Genomic DNA, 21,019 nt, shown 5'->3' with positions numbered 1-21,019 from the left:
TTCTTTCTTTATCTCCTAACGCCTCTGTAGTGTCAGCTCTGAAGCTTTTTCCAAAATGGTTCCCTCTTAAAGGACTCCAGTAAAGGATCCACCTTGAATGATTAGGAAACCACCTAATCAAAAAGATCCCAGCCATATTCTTATGTGTTTTATCGATATCGCTTTTTAGTTTATGGTGTATTGGAGTGGCTGGAGGGAAGTAACTGAAACTGTTGAGCTCTGTTCCAGTAGCCTTGATTCTTTTTTTTCTTCTTCTTATTTTAATATTTTTATTGTGAAAATTTAACATACAAACATTCTTGACATACAAGCATTCCATATATGGTATACAATCAGTGGCTCACAGTATCATCACATAGTTTTGTATTCATCACCATGATCTCTTCTTTGAACATCTGCATCACTACAGCAAAAGAAATAAAAAGAAAAAAGAAAAAACTTGTATATACCATACTCCTGACCCCTCCCTTTCATTGACCACAAGTATTTCAATCTACTCAATTTACTAGTAGCATTGATTCTTGAAGACGATTGTATAGCTTTTACAGTGCGACTGTGTGATTGTGAAAACCTTGTGTCTGATGCTTCTGTTATCCAGTGTATGGACAGATAAGTTAAAAAATCTGGATAAAAAATAAATAAATAATAAAGGGATAAGAGGTAAAATAAATTGGGTAGATTGAAATACTAGTGGTCAGTAAGAGGAAGGGGTAAGAGATATGGGATGAATGAGTTTTTTCTTTTTATTTTTTTTTGTGGAATGATGCAAATGTTCTAAAAATGATCATGGTGATGTATGCACAGCTATATGATGATATTGTGAGCCATTGATTGCACACCACGTATGGACTGTATGTGTGTGAAGACTTGTCAAAAAAAAAATATATATATATATAAAGAACCCACCCAACAATATTAAATGGGGATTAAAGAAAATGGCTTTTCTGGGGTACACAGCCCAGAAAAACTGGTACACCCTCCTAATCCAGATTGGAGCTTTGCCAGCCCCCGATTCCTCGTTCTGTGCCTTGGCAGAGCATGGCCAGCGCAGCCCGGGAGCTGGTCATTCAGCGGCTGGGTCTGGTGAGGAGTCTGTGTGAGAGCGAGGAGCAGCGGCTGCTGGAACAAGTGCACGGGGAAGAGGAGCGGGCCCACCAGAGCATCCTGACACAGCGGGTGCATTGGGCTGGGGCGCTGCAGAAGCTTGACAGCATCCGCACCAGCCTGGTGGACATGCTCACCCAGCTGGACGACCTCCAGCTCCTTGTAAGTCTGGCAGGATTGGGGACTCAACTAGTGGGCCAGACTCCCCAGAGTCTGAGAAAGAGGAGAACATTATCGGTAGGAGGTGGGTGGAGATGGGAATTTGGAACAGGGAAGAGGTAATGGAATGAAATTATATGGATCATATTTTTGTGCCTGATAATATTCTTCCAATAGCGAGTAAATACTTAGTGAGCACCTCCTGTTTGTTAGGCACCGTGCTATGGCGTGGAGTTATAGGATGCAGCTGTCAGCTGCTCACAGCCTTAGGGAGGAGATGGATACACAAATTCCAGGATATGGAGGGTATGGAGGGACATGTGCTATGCTAGAGGAAATCACTGGGAGCTAGGGGACCCCTCCAGCCAGGTGGGGTTGGGGGTCAGGGAAGGCTTCCTGGAGAAAGTGACTTAGAAGCTAATGCTTGAAAGACAAAAAAGAGTAAGTGTGCTAAAGGAGGTGAGGAGGTGGAGAGAGTTCAGAAGCCCACAAAGAGAACACTGCAGTTGGGGGTGCTGCAAGAGGTTGAATATGAGAATGAGCTCATCTTTCATCCTACGACCCAGAAATTACCATGATGAGCATATTGGTATATATTCTGATTATTCGATTTAAGTATTTAGATACCTGCAGTTTTGAGGTGACAGGGTAACAGCTGAATAAAAATGACAAGCCGAGGAATGAGAATGTGGAACAACTGAACTGCCCTACTGCAGTTTCAAGTAGGGCAGTTTCCATTACCCATCCTAGATTGTACCTTCATTTAGTCCCATGGCTTCCATGGACAGAGCACATTCCATCCAGAACACGGAGGCAGGCACCACCAAAGGTTCAGGAAGAGGCCCTGCCATCTCAGAGCTGATGCTGTTCTTGGGCGATGCTGTTGGGTTAAGAGGTGATTGTCCTGGGGTGTAGTTGAGGGGCAGCTAGTATGCCGTGGGACATGGGGGGCTCCTTCTGAGTGGGTTATAGAGGAGGAAGTGAGTGAAGAACAACCCATAAAGCTTTGCTCTGGGCCTTAAAGAAGGAGGATTGTTTTATTCTAGAGCCTGTGTCCACATGGGAGCCTTCCATGCTAATAATACAAGTGTTCGAGTCTTGACTCCCTGCTGGGTTTTTGGTGCCAAACCTAACTTTGTTTTCTTTTCTCACAGCAGAAGGAGCAAGAGATTTCTGAGAGGTGAGTATGGCCCCTGTGATTTGCTTGGGCAGTCATGGGGACCTGGGCCCTGATGCTTCTGCCCACACCATTGCATTGAGGCCCGCTGGTTCTTGGGAGGAGAGCACATGTGCGCACTTGGTGACTACGCTGGAGCCAGGCTTGATGGACAGGGCGGGGCCTGCTCCCAGATTGAGAACTGTTTTAGGCCCCCATGGCAGGGCAGCCAGATAATGCTTGGAGCCAGATGATAGTTGGAGGCTTGCCATGGGCTTTGTTAAGCATTATTCTATTTAAAATTTTACAGGAAGGCTTTATCGGAAGGCTTTATCACCCCTATTTACAGATGAGGATCCTGAGCTCAAAGAGGGGAAGGGATATGCTTAAGCATCAGAGACAGAACTTGGACTCAAATTCTCTGATGCTTGTCCCAGTACTGTATCCTCTACCTCACTGCCCCTTTCTCTGATGAATAAATCTTTGAAACTTAAATATGCATTACTACTCAAAATTTGCATTTTCAATTATGCAATAATAAAAGATTTTCACTAGGCCCTACCTGGGTCCTGAAAAGCTGAGACAAAGGATGGAAGTAGTGGTCAAGAGGATGCAATTTGCCAGGCAACATAGTTAAGCTTCTCGAGCCTACTATATGAGATTTCAGAGCTGTTCTTGGGGAGCACAGCCAATTCTTATTATTACTGTACTTTTTAAAAAAATTTATTATGGTAACATATACATAACATTTCCCATTTTGCCCACTTTCAAGTATACAATTTAATGAGCGTACTCATTTTCATAATTAAGTTGCAATAGCAATATATTTTTGTCTCTGCAAGAGAGAAAAAATTCTACCCGTACAAAATCATTTAAAATAAAAAGTGAGTCTGCAACACCCCTTCCCAATCCTGTTCCACAGAGGTGATCAGTTTAACAGATCACCAGCATGTTACATTTAATAGTACATGTATTTAGTGTGCATATATATGTAAAGCTTGTTTTTTTCTGAACTAGTGGGGATACGTTGCAGAAATCATGACCTTCTATCACTAAATATTTCTGCATGTATCTCCTGAGAACAAAAGATGTTCTCTTACATAACCACCGTAAAATTATTCAATTCGGTACATTTAACATTAATCTAATATACATTCCATATGTTACCAGTTGTGCCCAAAATGCTATGAACAGTATTTTGTTCCCCAATCCATCTTTTAATCTGGAATCGTTTAATCTGGAATTGTTTCTTGACCTTTCTTTTTAGAAGCTCAGCCAGCTATTTTATAGGATGTTCCTCAACTTGGGTTTATTTGCTATTACCTTGTGGATTGCATTCAGGTGGTACAGTTTGGGCAGAAATACCTCATAAGGCATATCCCATACCACTGCCAACCAACCCACTAGGTCAAGGTCAAGACTGTTTAGCAGTTTTTTGTGTTTCTAGACTGAAGGTATATAGTCTTAAAGTGGTCTGTCCAAAGAGCTCCTTCTTTCACCTTTTTTTTTAATAGCAGTTCCAGGTTTACAGAAAAATTTTATGCAGAAAATAGAGTTCCTATGTACACCCCCACTCCCACCAGTTTCCCCTATTATTAACATTTTGTATTAGTGTGTTACCTTTTTACAATCAGTGAACCAATGTTACTATAATTAGTCTGTAGTTTGCATTAGAGCTCACTCTTGTTGTTGTATTTTTCTAAGGATTTAAAAAAATTTTATTGTGGTAAAAATATTGTTTTATATATATACAACACAAAATCTCCCCTTTTTAACCACTTTCTTTACCAAGCTCCTTCTTGGGGACTTGCTCATCCAGCTGAGAAATGCCTTTATTGGCTCTGGTGGTATTTCCGCGCCCATGGCTGGCTCCGCTCTGGTCTGACAGGATGACAGGGCCTGATGCACAGATGGGGCATTCTGGTCCCAGCCAGGGCCCGGTGGTGTCCGAGTCCCATTTCACTCCCACCCCTTCGGGGCCGTGAGCTTTCTCCTCTGTACTATGGGGTGGCTGGACCAGCCAGTTCTCTGGAGACACTAGTGCCTGCGTTGCATCTCAGATTTACCCTGGGAGGATGGCCGAGCCCTGCTGACACTGGCTCCTCTTTCCTCCCCACCTGATAGGGCTCCTCTGGAGCCAAGCTTCAGTGCTTTGAGAAGGGTCAACAGACACTTTCTTGTCTCAACCACAAAGGGCCTTTGTTACCAGAGCCTGCTCTCAGCATTCCCAGAGCCCCATTCACCTTGTTCCTTGAGCCAGGATCATCGGTGTCAGTCTTACAAAGAGCTCCCCTCCAACAGAGAACGTGTCCCACCCTCTTAGCACCACCACCCCACCCCCATTTATGGGCAGAACCAGATTTGGGGAGAGAAGGTATGTGCTCTCAGTACTGCTGCCTCATCTCAAAGTCGTCCTTCTAGATCAGAGATGGTAGGAAAAGTCTTCCTCAGAACCCACTTTACAGGTCTCCAAAGCTCTGTGGCAGTTCCCCAATTTGCCTTACACCCCTTTGAGATTTCACTTTGGGTCAAGGTCAGAATTATGTGGAACAGTGCCTGGGCACCAGCCTGGATTTGTTCTCTTTTTTGCATGGAGACAGGACTTGAATCTCAGCTCCTCTTTCTAACTGAGTGTCTTCTCTAACTCTCTCTTTTCTCTCTTCGATCACATCTAGTAACAGCTATTTCCCAAGTTGTTGTAAAGATTAGGTGGGACTCTGAATGGCAAAACAGCAGGCCAAGAGCCTGGGTGCGTGGTAAATGGCATCGCTCTCCTCCCAGGCCCCTTGTTCCAGTTTGCTAGCTGCCAGAATGCAATATACCAGAAACGGAATGGCTTTTAAAAGGGGAATTTAATAAGTTGCTAGTTTATAGTTCTAAGGCCGAGAAAATGTCCCAATTAAAGCAAGTCTATAGAAATGTCCAATCTAAGGCATCCAGGAAAAGATACCTTGGTTCAAGAAGGCCAATGAAATTCAAGGTTTCTTTCTCAAGTGAGAAGGCACATGACAAACAGGGTCAGGGTTTCTCTCTCATCTGGAAAGACATGTGGCTAACAAGGCATCATCTGCTAGCTTTCTCTCCTGATTTCCTTCATGAAATTCCCTGGGAGGCGTTTTCTTTCTTCATCTCCAAAGGCTGCTGCCTGATGGACTCTGCTTCTCGTGGCTATGTCATTCTTCTCGCTCAGAATCTCCCTCATTCTCCAAAATGTTTCCTCTTTTATAGGATTCCAGAAACTAATCAAGACCCACCCGAATGGGTGGAGACACGCCTCCAGCTAACCCAGCTTAACTACCACTCTTGATTAAATCACATCTCCAGGGAGATGATCTAATTACAGTTTCAAACATGCAATGCTGAATAGGGATTAGAAGAAAGAGGCTGCCTTTACAAAATGCGATTAGGATTAACACATGGCTTTTTCTAGGGTACATACAGAATTTCAAACCAGCACACCCTCATGTTGCCAGATTACCTCCCCAACAATGCCCAGGGCCCACTGTGAATTGAGGAGAGGCCATTATGGGGAGCAAAGTGCTATGACTAATTTATAGTTGGGGTGGTGACTGGTTGTCCCCTGATATATGACCTCCCTCAAGAAGAGAAGAGGAGTGGCTGCACCTTCTGGCCAACCCAAGGGAACATTGCTGCAGTAGGTTTGGAAGGGAGGGGAAAGGTTTTCCAGGCAGGATGGTAGAATGGAAAGACTACCACATGGGGTTCAGGAGGCCTAGATTCGAACCCCAGCTCTGGAGCCAACTAAATGAGACACTGGCAAATTGCTTCTCCCACAGAACAGACTGATGCCAAGCTCTGATACCTGCTTCAAGTACTCCCTTCCCTCTAAATCGTTCTAGTCTGCCTTGCTGGAATGAAGGCTCCTGAGGGTGAGGAGCACAAGGGGAATGCTTGCTTCTCCTTTTTTGGCTCCAGCTTCTTTTAGGGGCCCCTGATGCGGGGCCTGGGTGCCAACTTTGGGGTCACCCTAGAGGGAGGAGGATTTTACTTCTGTCACCTTCCCCTCACCCTGTGTTGATCCAGGTACATTTCCAGAACCTTCCTCAATTGCCATCTCTGTTTTTCCCCTACGGAAGGACCGAGGAAGCAGAAGGCATTTTGGATCCCCAGGAGTCGGAGAAGTTAAACTTCAGTGAGAGGTGTACTTGGAGCCCGCTCCTGACCCAGCTCTGGGCGACGGCTGTTCTCGGCTCCCTCTCAGGTGAGGAGCCCAGCACCACCGGAGCCACTGGGCTTTTCTCTGTCTGTCTGGGCTTTGCTGCCAGGTCTCAGTGGGGGCCTGTGCTCGTGGCATGATAGTTTAAGCAACCAGTGATGCTGGACACTGGCTGGCTGGACACTGGCTCGCCCAGCGGCTGGGCGAGGTCTTTCCCATTCCCAGACCTGCCCGTTCTGTTGTTGGGTCTAGGAGAAATTTGATTCTTTCCTGCAAATCAGATCCTCCTTCTATGTGTGGGGCAGCTCTGAGAATGGGAATACTCCAATGGCTCTTCATGAAAATATAATTGACAGCCAACTGGAGAGCATCTGCACTGTGAATTAAGCTGCCTGGATTTGCCTTGCCTATTCACTTAACGCTGACTCAGGCCCATTGTGGCCATGTGCTGCATGCTAGGGCCACAGCAGTGAACATGACAATGTCTTCTGCCTGCAGAAATTCCTAGTCAGTGCAGGGGTTCTCAAAGCAGGCATCCCCCAAGCTAGATGGAAGCTTTCACGTTCCCAGTGGCTTTTGCTCAGTTCACAGAAAGGTTAAGTTAATGGATTGATTTTTTCTTATCCCCCTCCATATGATCCTTAAAAATTTGGTTTACCTGCTTACTCTAAAATTTGATATTAGACGGTGCCTGATTTACCAGCAGTCCATCTAGTTGTTCAAAATTGCATTATCAGTGCTACCCAGTCTGTCCCTAAGATAAGCCTGATCTATTCTGGGAGCCGCAGAGATGTTGGAACAAAATGCTGCATCTTCGCTTTGATCCTGCCACGAACTCGGTGTGTGATCTTGTTTCTTCTCTCTGGTTCTTCTTTCTAAAATAAGTCCAAACATCAATTTGATAGGAAGTCTGGAATTATAATAATGTTCCCAATCATTATCATCCTGAATATCATCCCCTCCTCCCCCTAAAAGAAAGGCAAATCATAACAAAATGGAAAAAAGTATTTAAGCTGTTAAAATACGGTAGCAACCTAAAAAAATTTTTCTCTCCACTATCTTTCTTACATGAGACAACCCTGGAGTGGAAATCAGAACTTTTTTGTACATATTTAACATTTGCCACTTATCTGTTTTTCTATTTATCCAAGTAGAAATGATCACTTTGTTTTGGGCATGATTTTTGAGTTTGCAGATGGGGACTTGGACTAATAATGACTACTGTATCAATGCCACACTTCACTGAGCACTTATTACATGCTAGGGCACTTTACATGCATCATCTCATTTAGCCTCACTGCAACCCTGCAGTAAGTCCTATTTGACCCCCATCTTGCAGATGAGGAAACTGAGGCTCAGAGAAAACAGATGGCTTGTCTGAGGTCACACAGCTAGTGAGTGGTGAGGGAGCCCATGCTACCTGGCAGGACCAGGTTAGGGCTGGAAGTAGGCCCTGAACAACTCAAATTCCCTCTGGCAGGCATGGAGGACGTGCACATCGACGAAAGGACTGTCAGCCCCTTCTTGCAAGTGTCAGATGATCGAAGGACCCTGACCTTCAGTGGCAAGAAGTCCAAGGCCTGTGCAGATGGCCCAGAGCGCTTTGACCATTGGCCTAATGCCCTGGCTACCACCTCCTTCCAAGCCGGGCTGCACGCCTGGATAGTGAACGTCCAGAACAGCTGTGCCTATAAGGTGGGCGTGGCTTCAAGCCAGCTGCCGCGCAAGGGCTCTGGCAGTGATTCCCGACTGGGCCATAACGCCTTCTCCTGGGTCTTCTCCCGCTACGACCAGGACTTCCGGTTCTCGCACGCTGGGCAGCACGAGCCCCTGGGGCTGCTGCGTTGCCCGGCGCGGCTGGGTGTGCTGCTGGACTTGCAGGCGCGAGAGCTGCTGTTCTATGACCCGGCCTTGGGCACGGTGCTCCACACCCACCGCGCCCCGTTCCGGGGGCCCCTCTTCCCAGTCTTTGCTGTGGCCGACCAGACTATTTCCATCATCCACTGACCCTCACGCACAAGGGAGCCTAGCCCACCTCCCCACCACCTTCTCAGATCCAGTTCTCCCAAATGTGTGCAATCATTTTTTTTAACATATAGTTTATTTTAATATTTAAACAATCTAATTTGAATCCCAAACGCTATTTCCAACCTTGTTTATTTCAGTCGTGGTAAGAGGAAGGGCTGAATTCAAGTTCAGATTAGAGCTCCGATTAATTTTTAATTCGGAACAATTTTTATTAAAAAGCAATTGTTTGTATTTTCCTTTTAAGGGAACAAAAGAGCCATAAACATTAGCAAAGAATTAATTAGCTTTGAAATTTCTTGTGTTTGAACCAGAATTTGGCTCATACTAATGATGGTCCTTTGTGATATATTTGTTCCTTCTGCCTAATCTTCAGTTCAATCTAAAATAATTACTGAAAAATCAGATTAATGTATTCAATTGTTTTCATAATAATACAACAAAGTGAGTATTCATGGACTATATAGAGTATCACTTGTACTCATGCATCATGTAAATGAACATTTAGAAATAGATTCAACACTGAAAGACAATAGATTTCAAAGGCTAGCTCCACATATTACATAAATGAGGAAGTGTATTAATTAATATTAATTTGACCAAATTTATTTTCATCATAAATAATTCCAAACATTTTAGTCATAAATAGGTCCAAACATCAATTTGATAGGAAGTCTGGAATTATAATAATGTTCCCAATTATTATCCTCCTGAATATCATCCCCTCCTCCCCTCAAAAGAAAGGCAAATCATAACAAAATGGGAAAAAGTATTTAAGCTGTTAAAATAAGGTAGCAGCCTAAAAAAGTTTTTCTCTCCACTATCTTTCTTATATAAGACAACCCTAGAGTGGAAATCAGAACTTCTTTGTACATATTTAACATTTGCCACTTATCTGTTTTTCTATTTATCGAAGTAGAAATGATTACTTTGTTTTGGGCATGATTTTTTAGTACTCCGTACTGTTCAACAATGCATCTCTCCCCCTGTTCTTTCAAATGAGAACTACTAATAAATGGACTTTAGCACATATCCAACTCTTAGTAACAATTGTATAAATATACACTCATTTCATAGTTTTCTGAGCAATAAATTCTGAGAGTTAAATTCATTTGGGAGTAACCACCAGAAGAAAGTAACCACACGAATTGGAATAAGGATTCTTTCACAATGCCTGTTAAATTCTACAAACATTTGATTTGGAGGTAAATGTAGAATTCTATTCTGAGTTATACATTTAAGCTGTTTAAATAATTACACAAACTCTCACTTATACCAAGTAACTGGTTTATATGTCATTATATCTTCATCTCAAGAAGAGATACAACATTTTAGGGATTCATAGAAAAATAAATAACATGGTTGAACAGATCTAAGAAAATGTTGAGTTTTGAAATTTCACTTATTTTTCTTGTTGCTATCTAGCCTCCCCATCTATGATAATTCATGTACAGAAAAATTTAAACTGGGGTTAAATTCCAAAATGTCTTCTATTCAAACCTTTTTTCTAAGAGAACTCATTTTCCCCACTTCTCTTTTTCTTAAATCCAGCAAAAACATTTTAGCAATTAAATTGCAGAGCTTCAAGTTTTCACCCAGGTTGCTTTTATATACCTGTTTCACAGAGAACCACAATTCTGTTTCTACTACATTTCCTAGTGAAAGTACTTATTACCAAAGGGCTAGGTCACGTGTCCTGTGATAAGGAACATAGAGCTTAAAATCTGGCATTTAATTAGTAAATAGGCACAATATTTGGGTATAATTGGTGTTAAAAAATTTTTTAAATGCCCATTACAAATAACTTATCTGGACAGGCTCAGTAATAAAAATAATTGGTTAACTTAAAATAAGAAGAACCACATGTTTAATAATATATAAATATCTTGATAACAATGAACTGAAGTGATCGAGGAGAGTCTAGAAATTCTTGGTTTAATTATAACGACATGGTGATAGGCTTTTCAAGGTACTTTCTAAACTCAGCAAGCCACTGTGCTCCGACTGCTCTATCCACAACCCTATGATCACAACTGAGCATACCAGGTATCATGGTAGCCACAGCAAATCTTTTTCATTACTGTCGGAACCAGTATATCCTCTGAAGCACCAATTGCCAAAATACCTGCTTGAGGTGGGTTAATAATAGCTGAGAAATTCTTAATTCCAAACATTCCTAAATTGGAGATTGTAAAAGTGCCACCCTGGAACTCACGTGGCTGTAGTTTGCCCTCTCAAGCTTCAGTTGCTAAAGAAACATCTTTTGCAGTGGTTTCCAGTCCTTTTATATGTACATTAAGTACAATAGGAGTGATAAGTCCTGCAGAAGTACTGATAGCAACACTGATATCAACAACATCATTCTGTCTCATAACTGTCCAGCCAAGAAGAACTTGCTTTGGGAACTCTGAAACAAGACAAAGCTGAAGGTTTTATGAAGTCATTGACAGAAATTTTGCTGCTCCCTTCTAACATCTTATTAAGTTCTTTCTGTACCAACAAAACTTCTGCCATATTTATATCAATCGAAAGGTAATGATGAGGTATGGTTTGCTTAGACTGCATTAACCACTGGGCAATACCTCAGTGAATGTCGCTGGTTGGGATATCTGTGAAGACACCTGTAGGAACTGGTGTCCTTCCTGGGCCTGAAGGAAGTGCAGCCGCTGCTGGGGCAGGAGCAGCTTTGGTAGGCACAAAAGAGTCAACATCCTTCTTGGTGATTCTGCTACCTGGTCCTGTCCCTTTCACTTGTGCAAGGTCAATCCCTTTCTCTGCTGCCAATTTCTTTGTAAGAAGGCTAATAAACACCTTGCCCTTTGGTCCACAGAAGCAGCTTGGCGGGTGGCTACAGGTATAGAAGTTATAGGTTAGGGAGCTGGAGGAACAGTGGCCATGGGGTTGGGAATAGGTGGTGGTACTTGGGGTTTTAAATCAGTTATTTCAGTAGTTGATTTGCTATAGTCAGCAAATGCTGGTATATCTGCCTCTTTTTCTATGAAAATATAGAGTGGGGCTCCTAGATGGGACATCTCTTGGGCCTTCAGGGACCAAGATTTTTGCCAGGTAACCTTCTTCCTGAACTTCAGAAACTATACTGGCCTTGTCAGTCTCTATCTCTGCCAGCAAGTTCCCTTCATTTAGCTTTTCACCCGCTTCCCCCCCACCCCCCCAGCCCCATCTCTGAACTGTGCCCATGGTCACGGTGGTAGAAAGGGCGGGAAGAAGCGCCTGCATGTGAGTGGGATATAAGCTACCAGGAGCCTGAGCAGAAGACGTAGGAGGCGAAGCAACAGGCAGCAGGGTTGATGCTGGGCCTGCTTGTCAGGGAGGTGCTGCAGACGAATCCAACATATCATTTCTTGAAAGGACTCAATATCCTCAGGCTTTTCAACTGTAATGCCGATAATTGCTCCAACTGGAACATCTCTGGCGCCCTCAGCAACGAGAATCTTTGCCAAGTAACATTCTTCCAGGCTCTCAGACCCAACAGAGGCTTTATCTGTTTCAACCTCTGCAGTTAGATCACCCTCACTGATTTTTTCCCCCTTTATCCCAACGGGCCCTGAAGCCTGTCTGCATTGTGGGGGGGAAGAGAAGGCAACACAACCTTCTGATGCAGAGCAAGACCCTAACAGCGGTGGCCGAACAATGCCAAACGTCGCATCAGGAAGCGGTTCCGGGGTGTGGCGGAAGAGCTGGGGCTCCAGCCACAAAGTGCCCAGACCCCGCCATGCCTTGTGAACCTAGTGTTGCAACCGGCCGGGGCCAGGTCAAACCGTGAGGTCATTGTGTGCAGCCTCTCTAAGGGAAATAGGTCCATTCCCAGTGAGCTGGTCTAGGGTTGGGGGGTGGAGGTGGGGGCTCCATCTCAGACCTGGCTGCAACCCTGAACGGCCAGATATCTGTGGGCACGCTGCTACTCGCTGGGCCTCATTCAAATCCACCCCGCATCTGCCTCTGTAAGGATGTCTTGTTCAACACTGATGTCTGGCACCCAGCTTGGTGCCTGGTACATAGTGAGTGTGCCATCGGTATTTAGTGACGGAGTAGATGGATATGTGGGTAGACAGTTGACTTCTGGAGAAGCACATAGAGGAAATACTTTTCCAGCATATAAAGACAAACTAGTAGGAATTTAAACCAGAGGACTCTGGCCTAGGGGCTGTGTGACCACCCACTCCCCAGCCCCAGGTCCTACCCAGCCCTTCCAAAGAGGGGGTTGGCAGGTTTAAAGAGATTATTTACCCCAGAAAAGCCATGTCCTTTAATTCTCATTCATTATTGCTGGGTGGGATCTTTCTGATTGTTTCCATGGAGATGTGACCCACCCAATTGTGGGTGGTAACTTTTGATTAGATGGTTTCAGTGGAGATGTGTCTTCATGCATTTGAAATGGGTTGCTTACTGGAGTCCTTTAAGAGGGAACCATTTTGGAAAAAGCTTTTAGAGCCACCAGGGCCAAAAGCGCACACACAGCCAGAGACCACTGGAGATGAAGAAAGAACATCCTTGGGGAAACCATTGAAGAAGCCTGGAGAGAAAACTGGCAGATGTTGCCTTTCCAGCTGAGAGAAACTCCAAATGTCATTAAACTTTCTGAGCCAAGGTATCTTTTCCTGGATGCCTTAGATTGGGCATTTTTATAGGCTTGCCTTAATTTGGACATTTCATGGCCTTAGAACTTGTAAACTTGCAACTTAATAAATTCCCCCTTTTAAAAGCCATTCTGTTTCAGGTATATTGCATTTTGATAGCTTACAAACTAAAACCGGAGTCATATCTCCAAGTAACACAACCATCTGCCACTTCTCCGACCTGGCACCTGAGCTCCAGATGGTAACAGGGCTGAACTTTTTCCCACACCTATTCCCACCTGATGGTCCCTTCTACCCTAAAGTGGACACCCGGGTAGCCAGAAAGAACTGAGGAAGGATGTGGTCCAGCCCTCAGGGACACGTGCATTATTAAAAGTTTTTAAGCCTTTAAAAATTTCTCCCATATTCTTTGTTAGTATTTGGACATAGAAAGTATGCTGGCTCCAGCCTTCACCCCCACGTCCCAGCTCAGAATGTGGAGGTGTGTTTGCTGGGAAAGGGAAATCCTCACCCTCATTCTCATTCACAGAAACAAGCAGGGCAGCTCAGGGGAGCAGAGAACCTGGATCAGTGTTCCATGGCCTTCATCGCTGAGAACAAGGGCAAGCCCCTCCCTCTTTCCCCACCCTATGAAGAGGTCACATTAGAACAGTGGTTTTCAAAACTTAGTTTTGTCTGGGAACAGTCTTCAAAGGTAATCTTATCTACCACTTCAGGCTGCAGGCCCAAAGGGAATGGGGCCAGAGCCCTCCGCACTAGCTTTGGGAGCCACAGAACAGTTTGAAAGCTATTGTTTACTTCAGGGTCACAAACTCTAAGGCCTGCTGGGACCAGTGGGCAATGAGTGCAGGTGTCTAAAATCTGGGAACAGCTACTTCTTGGCTTCAGTGATTTCTTCAGAGATTTTTCAGGAGAAGTTGGAAGATCCAGATTTTTACATGAAAGCTCTTGACTTTTAAAAGTTGGCTCAGTAATTCACCTGAAACATTTGGTGGGTCCAATGTGGCCCACAGACCTCCTTCGCGCCTTTTCTTGTTGAGGCCTCATAGCTCACAACCTGGGTACTCGTTGCCTTGTTCACATCAGCGGTGAGTCATCTGGACTGGATACCAGGCCCAAGGAAGGCAAATCCAGAGGCCAAGTTGTAAGACAGCTCACCTGCCTTTGCCTGGGCACACCCCTGATCAGGAAGCTGGGTCACCAGGAACCTAAAGACCCTAGGCCGTGTTCCTCCACACCCACTAACCTTATTCCCCACAGCAGCCTACACGCCAGTTATGTTCCTGTTGCCAGAATGCACATACCCCTTGCCCTCATCCCTCTGCCCATATAAACTCCATACCCACCCCCAAGTTTAGAGCACCATTCTAGCTGCTCTCAAGGCCCCTGAACATACCAGAGTATGTGCCGCTCTGATGGTGCTTTTATCCCCATTGCCTGACACCGGGCAAGGTACAAGGTGCCCAGTAAATACCAAGTAGAAAAGTGCATGAAGAGGGGAGAGGCAGGAAGAGAAATGGAGTTTGATAAACCTAACTGACTCTCCAGTCTCTCCAGTTACTCCCTCATATCCCTTACACTCCTGCCACCCTGTGCGCCAGTCCCTGCTCTCAGGCTCACCCACCCTGTGCCCCTGCTCACACTAGTCGCTGGGCTTGCTTCAAGATGCCTTCCCTACTCTCCCAGAACTGCCCCCATGCTGTCTCATGACTGGACACCTTGCTCCTTGGTGACTTAGGTCCAGGCAATGGGCTTTGGAGTTTGAGTCCTGGCTCCATCACCTACTAGCTGTGACCTCAGAGAGGTTACTTGACCTCTGAATCTCAGTGTTCTAGTTTGCTAGCAGCTGGAATGCAACACACCAGAGATGGACTGGCTTTTAATAAAAGGGGTTTTATTTTGTTAGTTCTTCAGAAGAAAGGCAGCTAACTTTCCACTGAGGTTCTTTCTTACGTGGAAGGCATAGGATGGTCTCTGCTGGTCTTCTCTCCAGGCCCCTGGGTTCCAACAATTTTCCCCGGGGTGACTTCTTTCTGCATCTCCAAAGGCCTGGGCTGAGCTGCAAGTGCTGAGATGAGGAATGCCGAGCTGCTTAGGCTGTGCTACATTGTGTTCTCTCATTTAAGCACCAGCCAATTAAGTGAAACGTCACTCATTGCAGCAGACACGCCTCCTAGCCAACTGCAGATGTAATTAGCAACAGATGAGGTTCAAGTACCATTGGCTTATGTCTGCAGCAACAAGACTAGGTATGCTCACCTGGCCAAGTTGACAACTGAATCTAACTAACACACTCAGTTTCCTCCTTGGTAAAATAGGACTTACAACATGTACGCCCACTAGGAAGCTTTGAGGGTTAAACAAAATAATGCACTTGTGGTGAATAAATCCTACACGGCCCCCCAACAAAGACAACATGTTCAGGTTCTAACCCCTGTCCTGTGGGCGTGTGGACAGAGACAACTGAGCAGGAGACAGAATGAGACAGGGTAGCCATGTGACAGAGATGGAGACTGGGCCACCACCAGTCTTCAGATGAAGCATGGCCTGCTGACACCTTGGTCTAGGGCTTCTTACCTCCAAAATGGTGAAGCAATAAATTCCAGGTTTTTAAGCCACCTGGTTAGTGGTATTTGTCATAACCAAATCAAACTAAGACAGGATATTACAAAGGACTTGGCAGTGTGTCTGACCAGGCACGTCAACAGTAGCCCTTAGCTCTGTAATTCAGTGTTCCTTGTCTAACCTCCCACTCACTCTGTGGTCCCAGTGGACAGCGGCCCTTAAGGCACAGCTTTAGCACTTCCATTTTCAAACTAAGCTCCTCTGTGCTGGTTTGAAAGGATGCATGGACCCTAGAAAAGCCATGTTTTAATCAAAATCCCAATTCGTAAAGGCAGAATAATCCCTATTCAATATTGTATGTTTGAAACTGTAATTAGATCATCTCCCTGGAAATGTGATTTAATCAAGAATCGTTGTTAAACTGGATTAGGTGACGACATGTCTCCACCCATTTGGGTGCGTCTTGATAAATCTCTAAAGTCCTATAAAAGTGGAAACATTTTGGAGAAGGAGGAGATTCAGAAAGAGCAGAGAATGCTGCAGCACCACAAAGCAGAATCCACAAGCCAGCCACCTTTGGAGATGAAGAAGGAAAATGCCTTCCGGGAAGCTTCATGAAACTGGAAGCCAGGAGAGAAAGCTAGCAGATGACACTGTGTTCGCCATGTGTCCTTCCAGCTGAGAGAGAAGCCCTGACTATGTTTGCCATGTGCCTTTTCACTTGAGAGAGAAACCTTGAACTTCATTGGCCTTCTTGAACCAAGGTATCTTTCCCTGGATGCCTTTCATTGGACATTTCTATAGACTTGTTTTCATTGGGACATTTTCTCGGCCTTAGAACTGTAAACTAGCGACTTATTAAAATCCCCTTTTTAAAAGCCATTCTGTTTCTGGTATATTGCATTCCAGTAGCTAGCACACTAGAACATCCTCTTATACCATGTTTCTCAGGAGGAAGTGCTGAAGGGTGTGGGGGCCTGAACCAGAGGTGTGGGACCTGTGCTTCAACTCTAGCAATGACTTTTTTTTTTTTTGCATATTGGGGTTCCATGTAAGATCTCTGTGAATGTTAAGTTATGGTGTCAACTTGGCCAGGTGATGGTGCCTAGTTGTCTGGTCAGGCAAGCTCTGGCATAACAGGTACTGCTGGGATATTTTATGACTAGTTGATAAACCAGAGGGTTGTTTTATTAAATCATCAGTCAGTCAATTGCAGCTGTGGCTGATTACATCTAAGATCAACTAAGGGCACATATCCTGCAAATGAGGTAATCCAATCAGTTGGATTTGGTACAGTCAGTTGAAGACTTTTAAGGGAAAAGAGAAAATTTTCACTGTTTTCTTCAGCCAGCCAGCCTCTCCCATGGAGTCTGTCAAAACCCTTCATAGGCATTGCCAACCTCACACCGCCCTGCAGATTTGGGACTCTTGCATTCCCATGGTTGCATGGGACACTTTTATAAACCTTGTAATTACAGATATCTCCTGTTGGTTCTGTTTCTTTAAAGAACCCTAATACAATCCATGACAAAGGACCTTGCTGCTAAAACAAAGAATGAAAGTGTCTGGTTTTAAAGCTCCTTGGGCCCTCAGTGAAAACTGCTGGAGGGGAGGGGTGGGGGGTGCTGATTTGAAAGCATTATTTACCCCAGAAAAGCCCTGTTTTACTCCTGATTCAATCTTGTAGAGGCAGCTGTTTCTTTGAATCCTAATTCAATACCGTAGGTTGGAATCTTTTGAGCAGCTTCTCTCCATGGAGATGTGACACACCCAGTTGTGGGTGTGATCTTTGATTAGATGGAGATCCCAGGTTTGTCCTGATTAGTTTACTGGAATCCTTTAAAAGAGGAAACATTTTGGAGAGTCAGAAACGACAGAAGCCTCAGTGCTGACAAATGACAGGACCGACAAACTCCAGAACAGACCTCACACAGATGCCGACACTTGGAGAACAGACATGGATGTCTGGAGATGCTTGGAGCTCAGCAGGGGTCGCCATGAGATGTTCAACAAGCCAGAACCTGGAGAGAACCTGGGGAAGCCAAGAGATGAAAACCAGCCCCAGAGAAGCAAGGTGAGGAACCCCCACAGGAACAGAGGCTGAAAGCAAGAGTCTAGGAGCAAGGGACCAGCAGATGCCAGCCACGTGACTACCCAGCTGACAGAGGTGTTCCTGACGCATTGGCCTTTCTTGAATTAAGGATTCTTTCCCCAGAGGCCTCAGTTTGGACATTTTCATAGGCTTAAAATTATAAACTTGTAACTTATTAAATTCCCCTTTTTAAAAGCCATTCTAGTACATCACATTCAGGCAGTTTGCAAACGACGGCAGGGGCACTCCTGGTGAAAAAGGGACACGGGTGGGAATGGGAAGGAATGATGCAGAGACCAGGAGCTGGTTAGGGGGGCTGGGCGGAAAGCCCAGCACTCACTGCTTTATAGTCAGAAGGGGTTGTGGAGGCTGCAGGGAGAGGGGCAAAGGCCAGATCTGTAGGGAAGGGAGAGACTCCCCATCTCCAATTTTGACTTGGAGTTTCTCCAGGGCCTCAGGGCCCAGCCACTTCCCACACCAGACTCAAAGCCCCAGGGATGAGCCCTCCAGGTGGTCAAGGGCCAGCAAGAGATGGGACAGTGAGGGAAGGATGTGGTCTTTGGGCACAAACTTCTTGACTTCAGGGTCCAGAGGCCCCAGGCCAGTCACCAGGAAGCCGTGCATGCCTACAGCCCGTGCCCCCTGGTAATCACAGCGGTAACTGTCTCCAATATGGGCCGCCACTGCAGGTTCCAGGTGCGCAAGCCGCAAGGCCTCAAGGAAAATGCGGGGGTCTGGCTTGGGCCAGCCAGCAGCCTCAGAAGTCAGCACAAAGTCAAAATGTTTCCGTAGACCAAGACCCACCAGGATGTCCTCTAGCCGCCTGTCAAAGTTAGAGACCACTGCCAGTTTCAGACCCCGTTTGCGGCATCCCCTTAGGGTGGCCTCAGCTCCCTCCAACACCTGCCAGGTACAGGGCCTGCTGAAGTCCTTGTATAACTGTTCAGCAATGGGTACTACTGCCTGGGCGTCCCGAACACCAGCCAGGCGGAAGGTCTGCAGAACTACATCCAGCCACCATTGGTGGGAGGTGAGGCCGTGGCTCAGGCCATAGTTGGGGAAGTTGTAGCTCTGGGTGCTGTAGGCCTGCCCAAAGGCTTGCCCCAGGGCTGCAGCCTCTACCTCCAGCCCATGGGCCCGGGCCTTGGTGGCATACTCCTCTCCAACAGGGCGGGAGAGCCTGAGCAGCGTGTCTTTCACGTCCCATGTCAGCAGTCTTATCTGCAGCCGGGAAGCCATGAGTATGCAGGAGGAAGCCGGGTCCACCCCAATTCCACCTCAGGATGCAGGAGCTAAGGAAAACCAAACTTGGCAGGACTACGCCTCTATGACTGAACAGATTTCTTCCCCACCTTGTGAGTCAGACTGTTGGCTGATGTGGAGGGCTTGGAGAATGTCTTCACAGCAAAGGATTCTGAAATGAGAGATGGCAAGTAAGGCAGAAGTGCTGGCCTTGGAGTCAGAAACACTGGGTTCAAATTCTGGCTCTGCCAACTCACTGTGTGATCCTAGACAAGTCACTACATCTCTCTGAATCCCTGTCTCCTTGTGTGTCAGATGAGCACAATAACAACACCTCACTAGATTCCTGAATTAAATTAGATCATTCCGCAAAAAATTTCTGAGCACCTATTATGTGCTAGATGCTCAGGGAACAGGACAGATTTCCAGCCCTTTTAGCATTTACAGGCAACAAAAAAAATAGGGGATAAAGATATTACAGTATAAAGTATAAATACTACAGCAACAATTACACGTAATGAAGGCAGCATATAAAATGAAATAAGAAGTCTGGGTGAGACCCAATCTGTTTTTGTCAGAGGTTTTCCTAAGCAAGTGACGTTTCAGTGGAGATCGGAAGAATGAATATGTGGGAAGGAGAGGTGGTTCATTGTTCCTGGCAGTAGAAACAGTAAGTGCAAAGGTCCTAAGGCAGGGCAAGGAGCCTTGATATTCTAGTATCTAGTAGATAGAGGACAGCTCAGGCAGGGCCTTGTAGATGAAGGTAAGAGAACACCTATCAGGAATGCTCTTCCTATTATTAGCAATGCCAAAGATAAAAAGGTGCTGCAGACCATCTGACCAGCAGGGAAGACTGAAACAGAGAGGCAAACCCTTGCCTAATGTCACACAGCAAGTAAGCAGCAGCCCAGGACTAAAATTCCAATGGTAGGGAGCCAGTGCTCCCTACCATTGACCATGCTTCGCCACCTTTGGATCTAATTAAAAAAAAAAAATTCAGCTTTTAGTGAACCTGTACAGCAAGGGACAAAAGGGAACCCAGAGTGGCCTGGTCCTACCTGCCTCGAAGCCCGTCTGGGCCCAGCATCTTCTTCAACTTTACTGGAGGTACTAACACCTGCCTGGGAGGAAAGCCAACGAAGGGATCTCACTGCACAGGAAACAAATTACTCTGCCAGAGGCTGGAAGATTTTTCCTCCAGACATAGCTGATTCCAAACAACCTGAGGACCAGAGTTCAGGGTCCTTTGGGGTTGCCAAGTTGCTGCTGTGGGAAGGACATGGCTGGTGGGTCTGGGAACGAGTGGTAGAAATCTGTCAAGGAAATCAACTGAAAAGTCCAGACCCTCTCTCTCACTATGCAGGTGGGTAGATGGAGGCCCAATGAGGGCAAGAACTTGCTCAAGTAGCGCAAGAGACTAGAACAAAAGGCTCTGACTACCCACCCACAGTTTTCTGTTTCTGGAAGCCAGGGCTGGAGTCTCTAAGCAGCAGCCCTGAAATGCTCCCCTAGTTCGTTCCGCCCCGAAGGGTTGGTGAGGACAATGAGCAGTTAGCCCGCGATTCACGCAAAACCCCCCTCATGCGCAGCATGACCAGGGCTGGGAGGGTCCTGACCTTGGCTGCGGCTGGGGCTGGACTTCTGGGTCCCCTTCACAACGCTAGCACGTTTCAAACGCTGGGAGCCGGTTCCGGGGCCAAGGACCCACCTGCCTGCGGGGAAGCGGGTGAAGAAGGAAGCCACACCCCTAAACCGGCCCGGGCAGATGTGCGCAGGCGCAGGGGCGCCGGGGCGGGACCGGTCCGCGGAGCCAAAGGGCCCGACCGGGGCTCGTCTGGGCCCTCCCACCGGGGCCAGCCTTTCCCGCCCCAAGACCCGGTTCCCCTCCCCCACCGCGCCGC

The 21,019-nt window shown here is 46.0% G+C and overlaps 2 protein-coding genes and 1 pseudogene across 4 annotated transcripts in view; 1 reads left to right on the top strand and 2 right to left on the bottom strand.

The window, feature by feature from the left end:
* BSPRY (B-box and SPRY domain containing) overlaps positions 1-14,701 on the top strand; it is a 40,256-nt gene extending 25,555 nt beyond the window's left edge. The window contains exons 3-6 of the mRNA XM_077142691.1: positions 1,036-1,266; positions 2,418-2,443; positions 6,517-6,641; positions 8,077-14,701. Coding sequence (XP_076998806.1) covers positions 1,036-1,266; positions 2,418-2,443; positions 6,517-6,641; positions 8,077-8,603 — 909 coding nt within the window. The 3' untranslated portion in view covers positions 8,604-14,701. The remainder of the gene's footprint in view (positions 1-1,035; positions 1,267-2,417; positions 2,444-6,516; positions 6,642-8,076) is intronic.
* Positions 7,504-20,836, bottom strand: LOC143668095 (dihydrolipoyllysine-residue acetyltransferase component of pyruvate dehydrogenase complex, mitochondrial pseudogene; annotated as a pseudogene). The gene is made up of 2 exons (XR_013168296.1): positions 20,735-20,836; positions 7,504-17,816 (listed from the first exon to the last, which is right to left on the bottom strand). The product of XR_013168296.1 is annotated as a dihydrolipoyllysine-residue acetyltransferase component of pyruvate dehydrogenase complex, mitochondrial pseudogene (transcript).
* Positions 17,824-20,845, bottom strand: HDHD3 (haloacid dehalogenase like hydrolase domain containing 3). Of its 2 annotated transcripts, none has more exons than XM_077142700.1 (2): positions 20,735-20,845; positions 17,824-19,290 (listed from the first exon to the last, which is right to left on the bottom strand). In XM_077142700.1, the coding sequence occupies exon 2, from the start codon at positions 19,113-19,115 to the stop codon at positions 18,360-18,362; it is 756 nt and encodes a 251-aa protein (XP_076998815.1). In that variant the 5' UTR covers positions 19,116-19,290; positions 20,735-20,845; the 3' UTR covers positions 17,824-18,359. The 2 variants fall into 2 exon arrangements, with proteins under 2 accessions (XP_076998815.1, XP_076998824.1); XM_077142709.1 differs by having other exon boundaries at positions 17,824-20,239; positions 20,735-20,836.
* Positions 20,846-21,019: the final 174 nt, after the last annotated feature.

This window comes from Tamandua tetradactyla, chromosome 2, assembly GCF_023851605.1.
Source record: "Tamandua tetradactyla isolate mTamTet1 chromosome 2, mTamTet1.pri, whole genome shotgun sequence".
Classification (NCBI taxonomy): Eukaryota; Metazoa; Chordata; class Mammalia; order Pilosa; family Myrmecophagidae; genus Tamandua; species Tamandua tetradactyla.
Note: the sequence above shows the minus strand (reverse complement) of the source record. Positions and strands in the feature narration are given on the sequence as shown.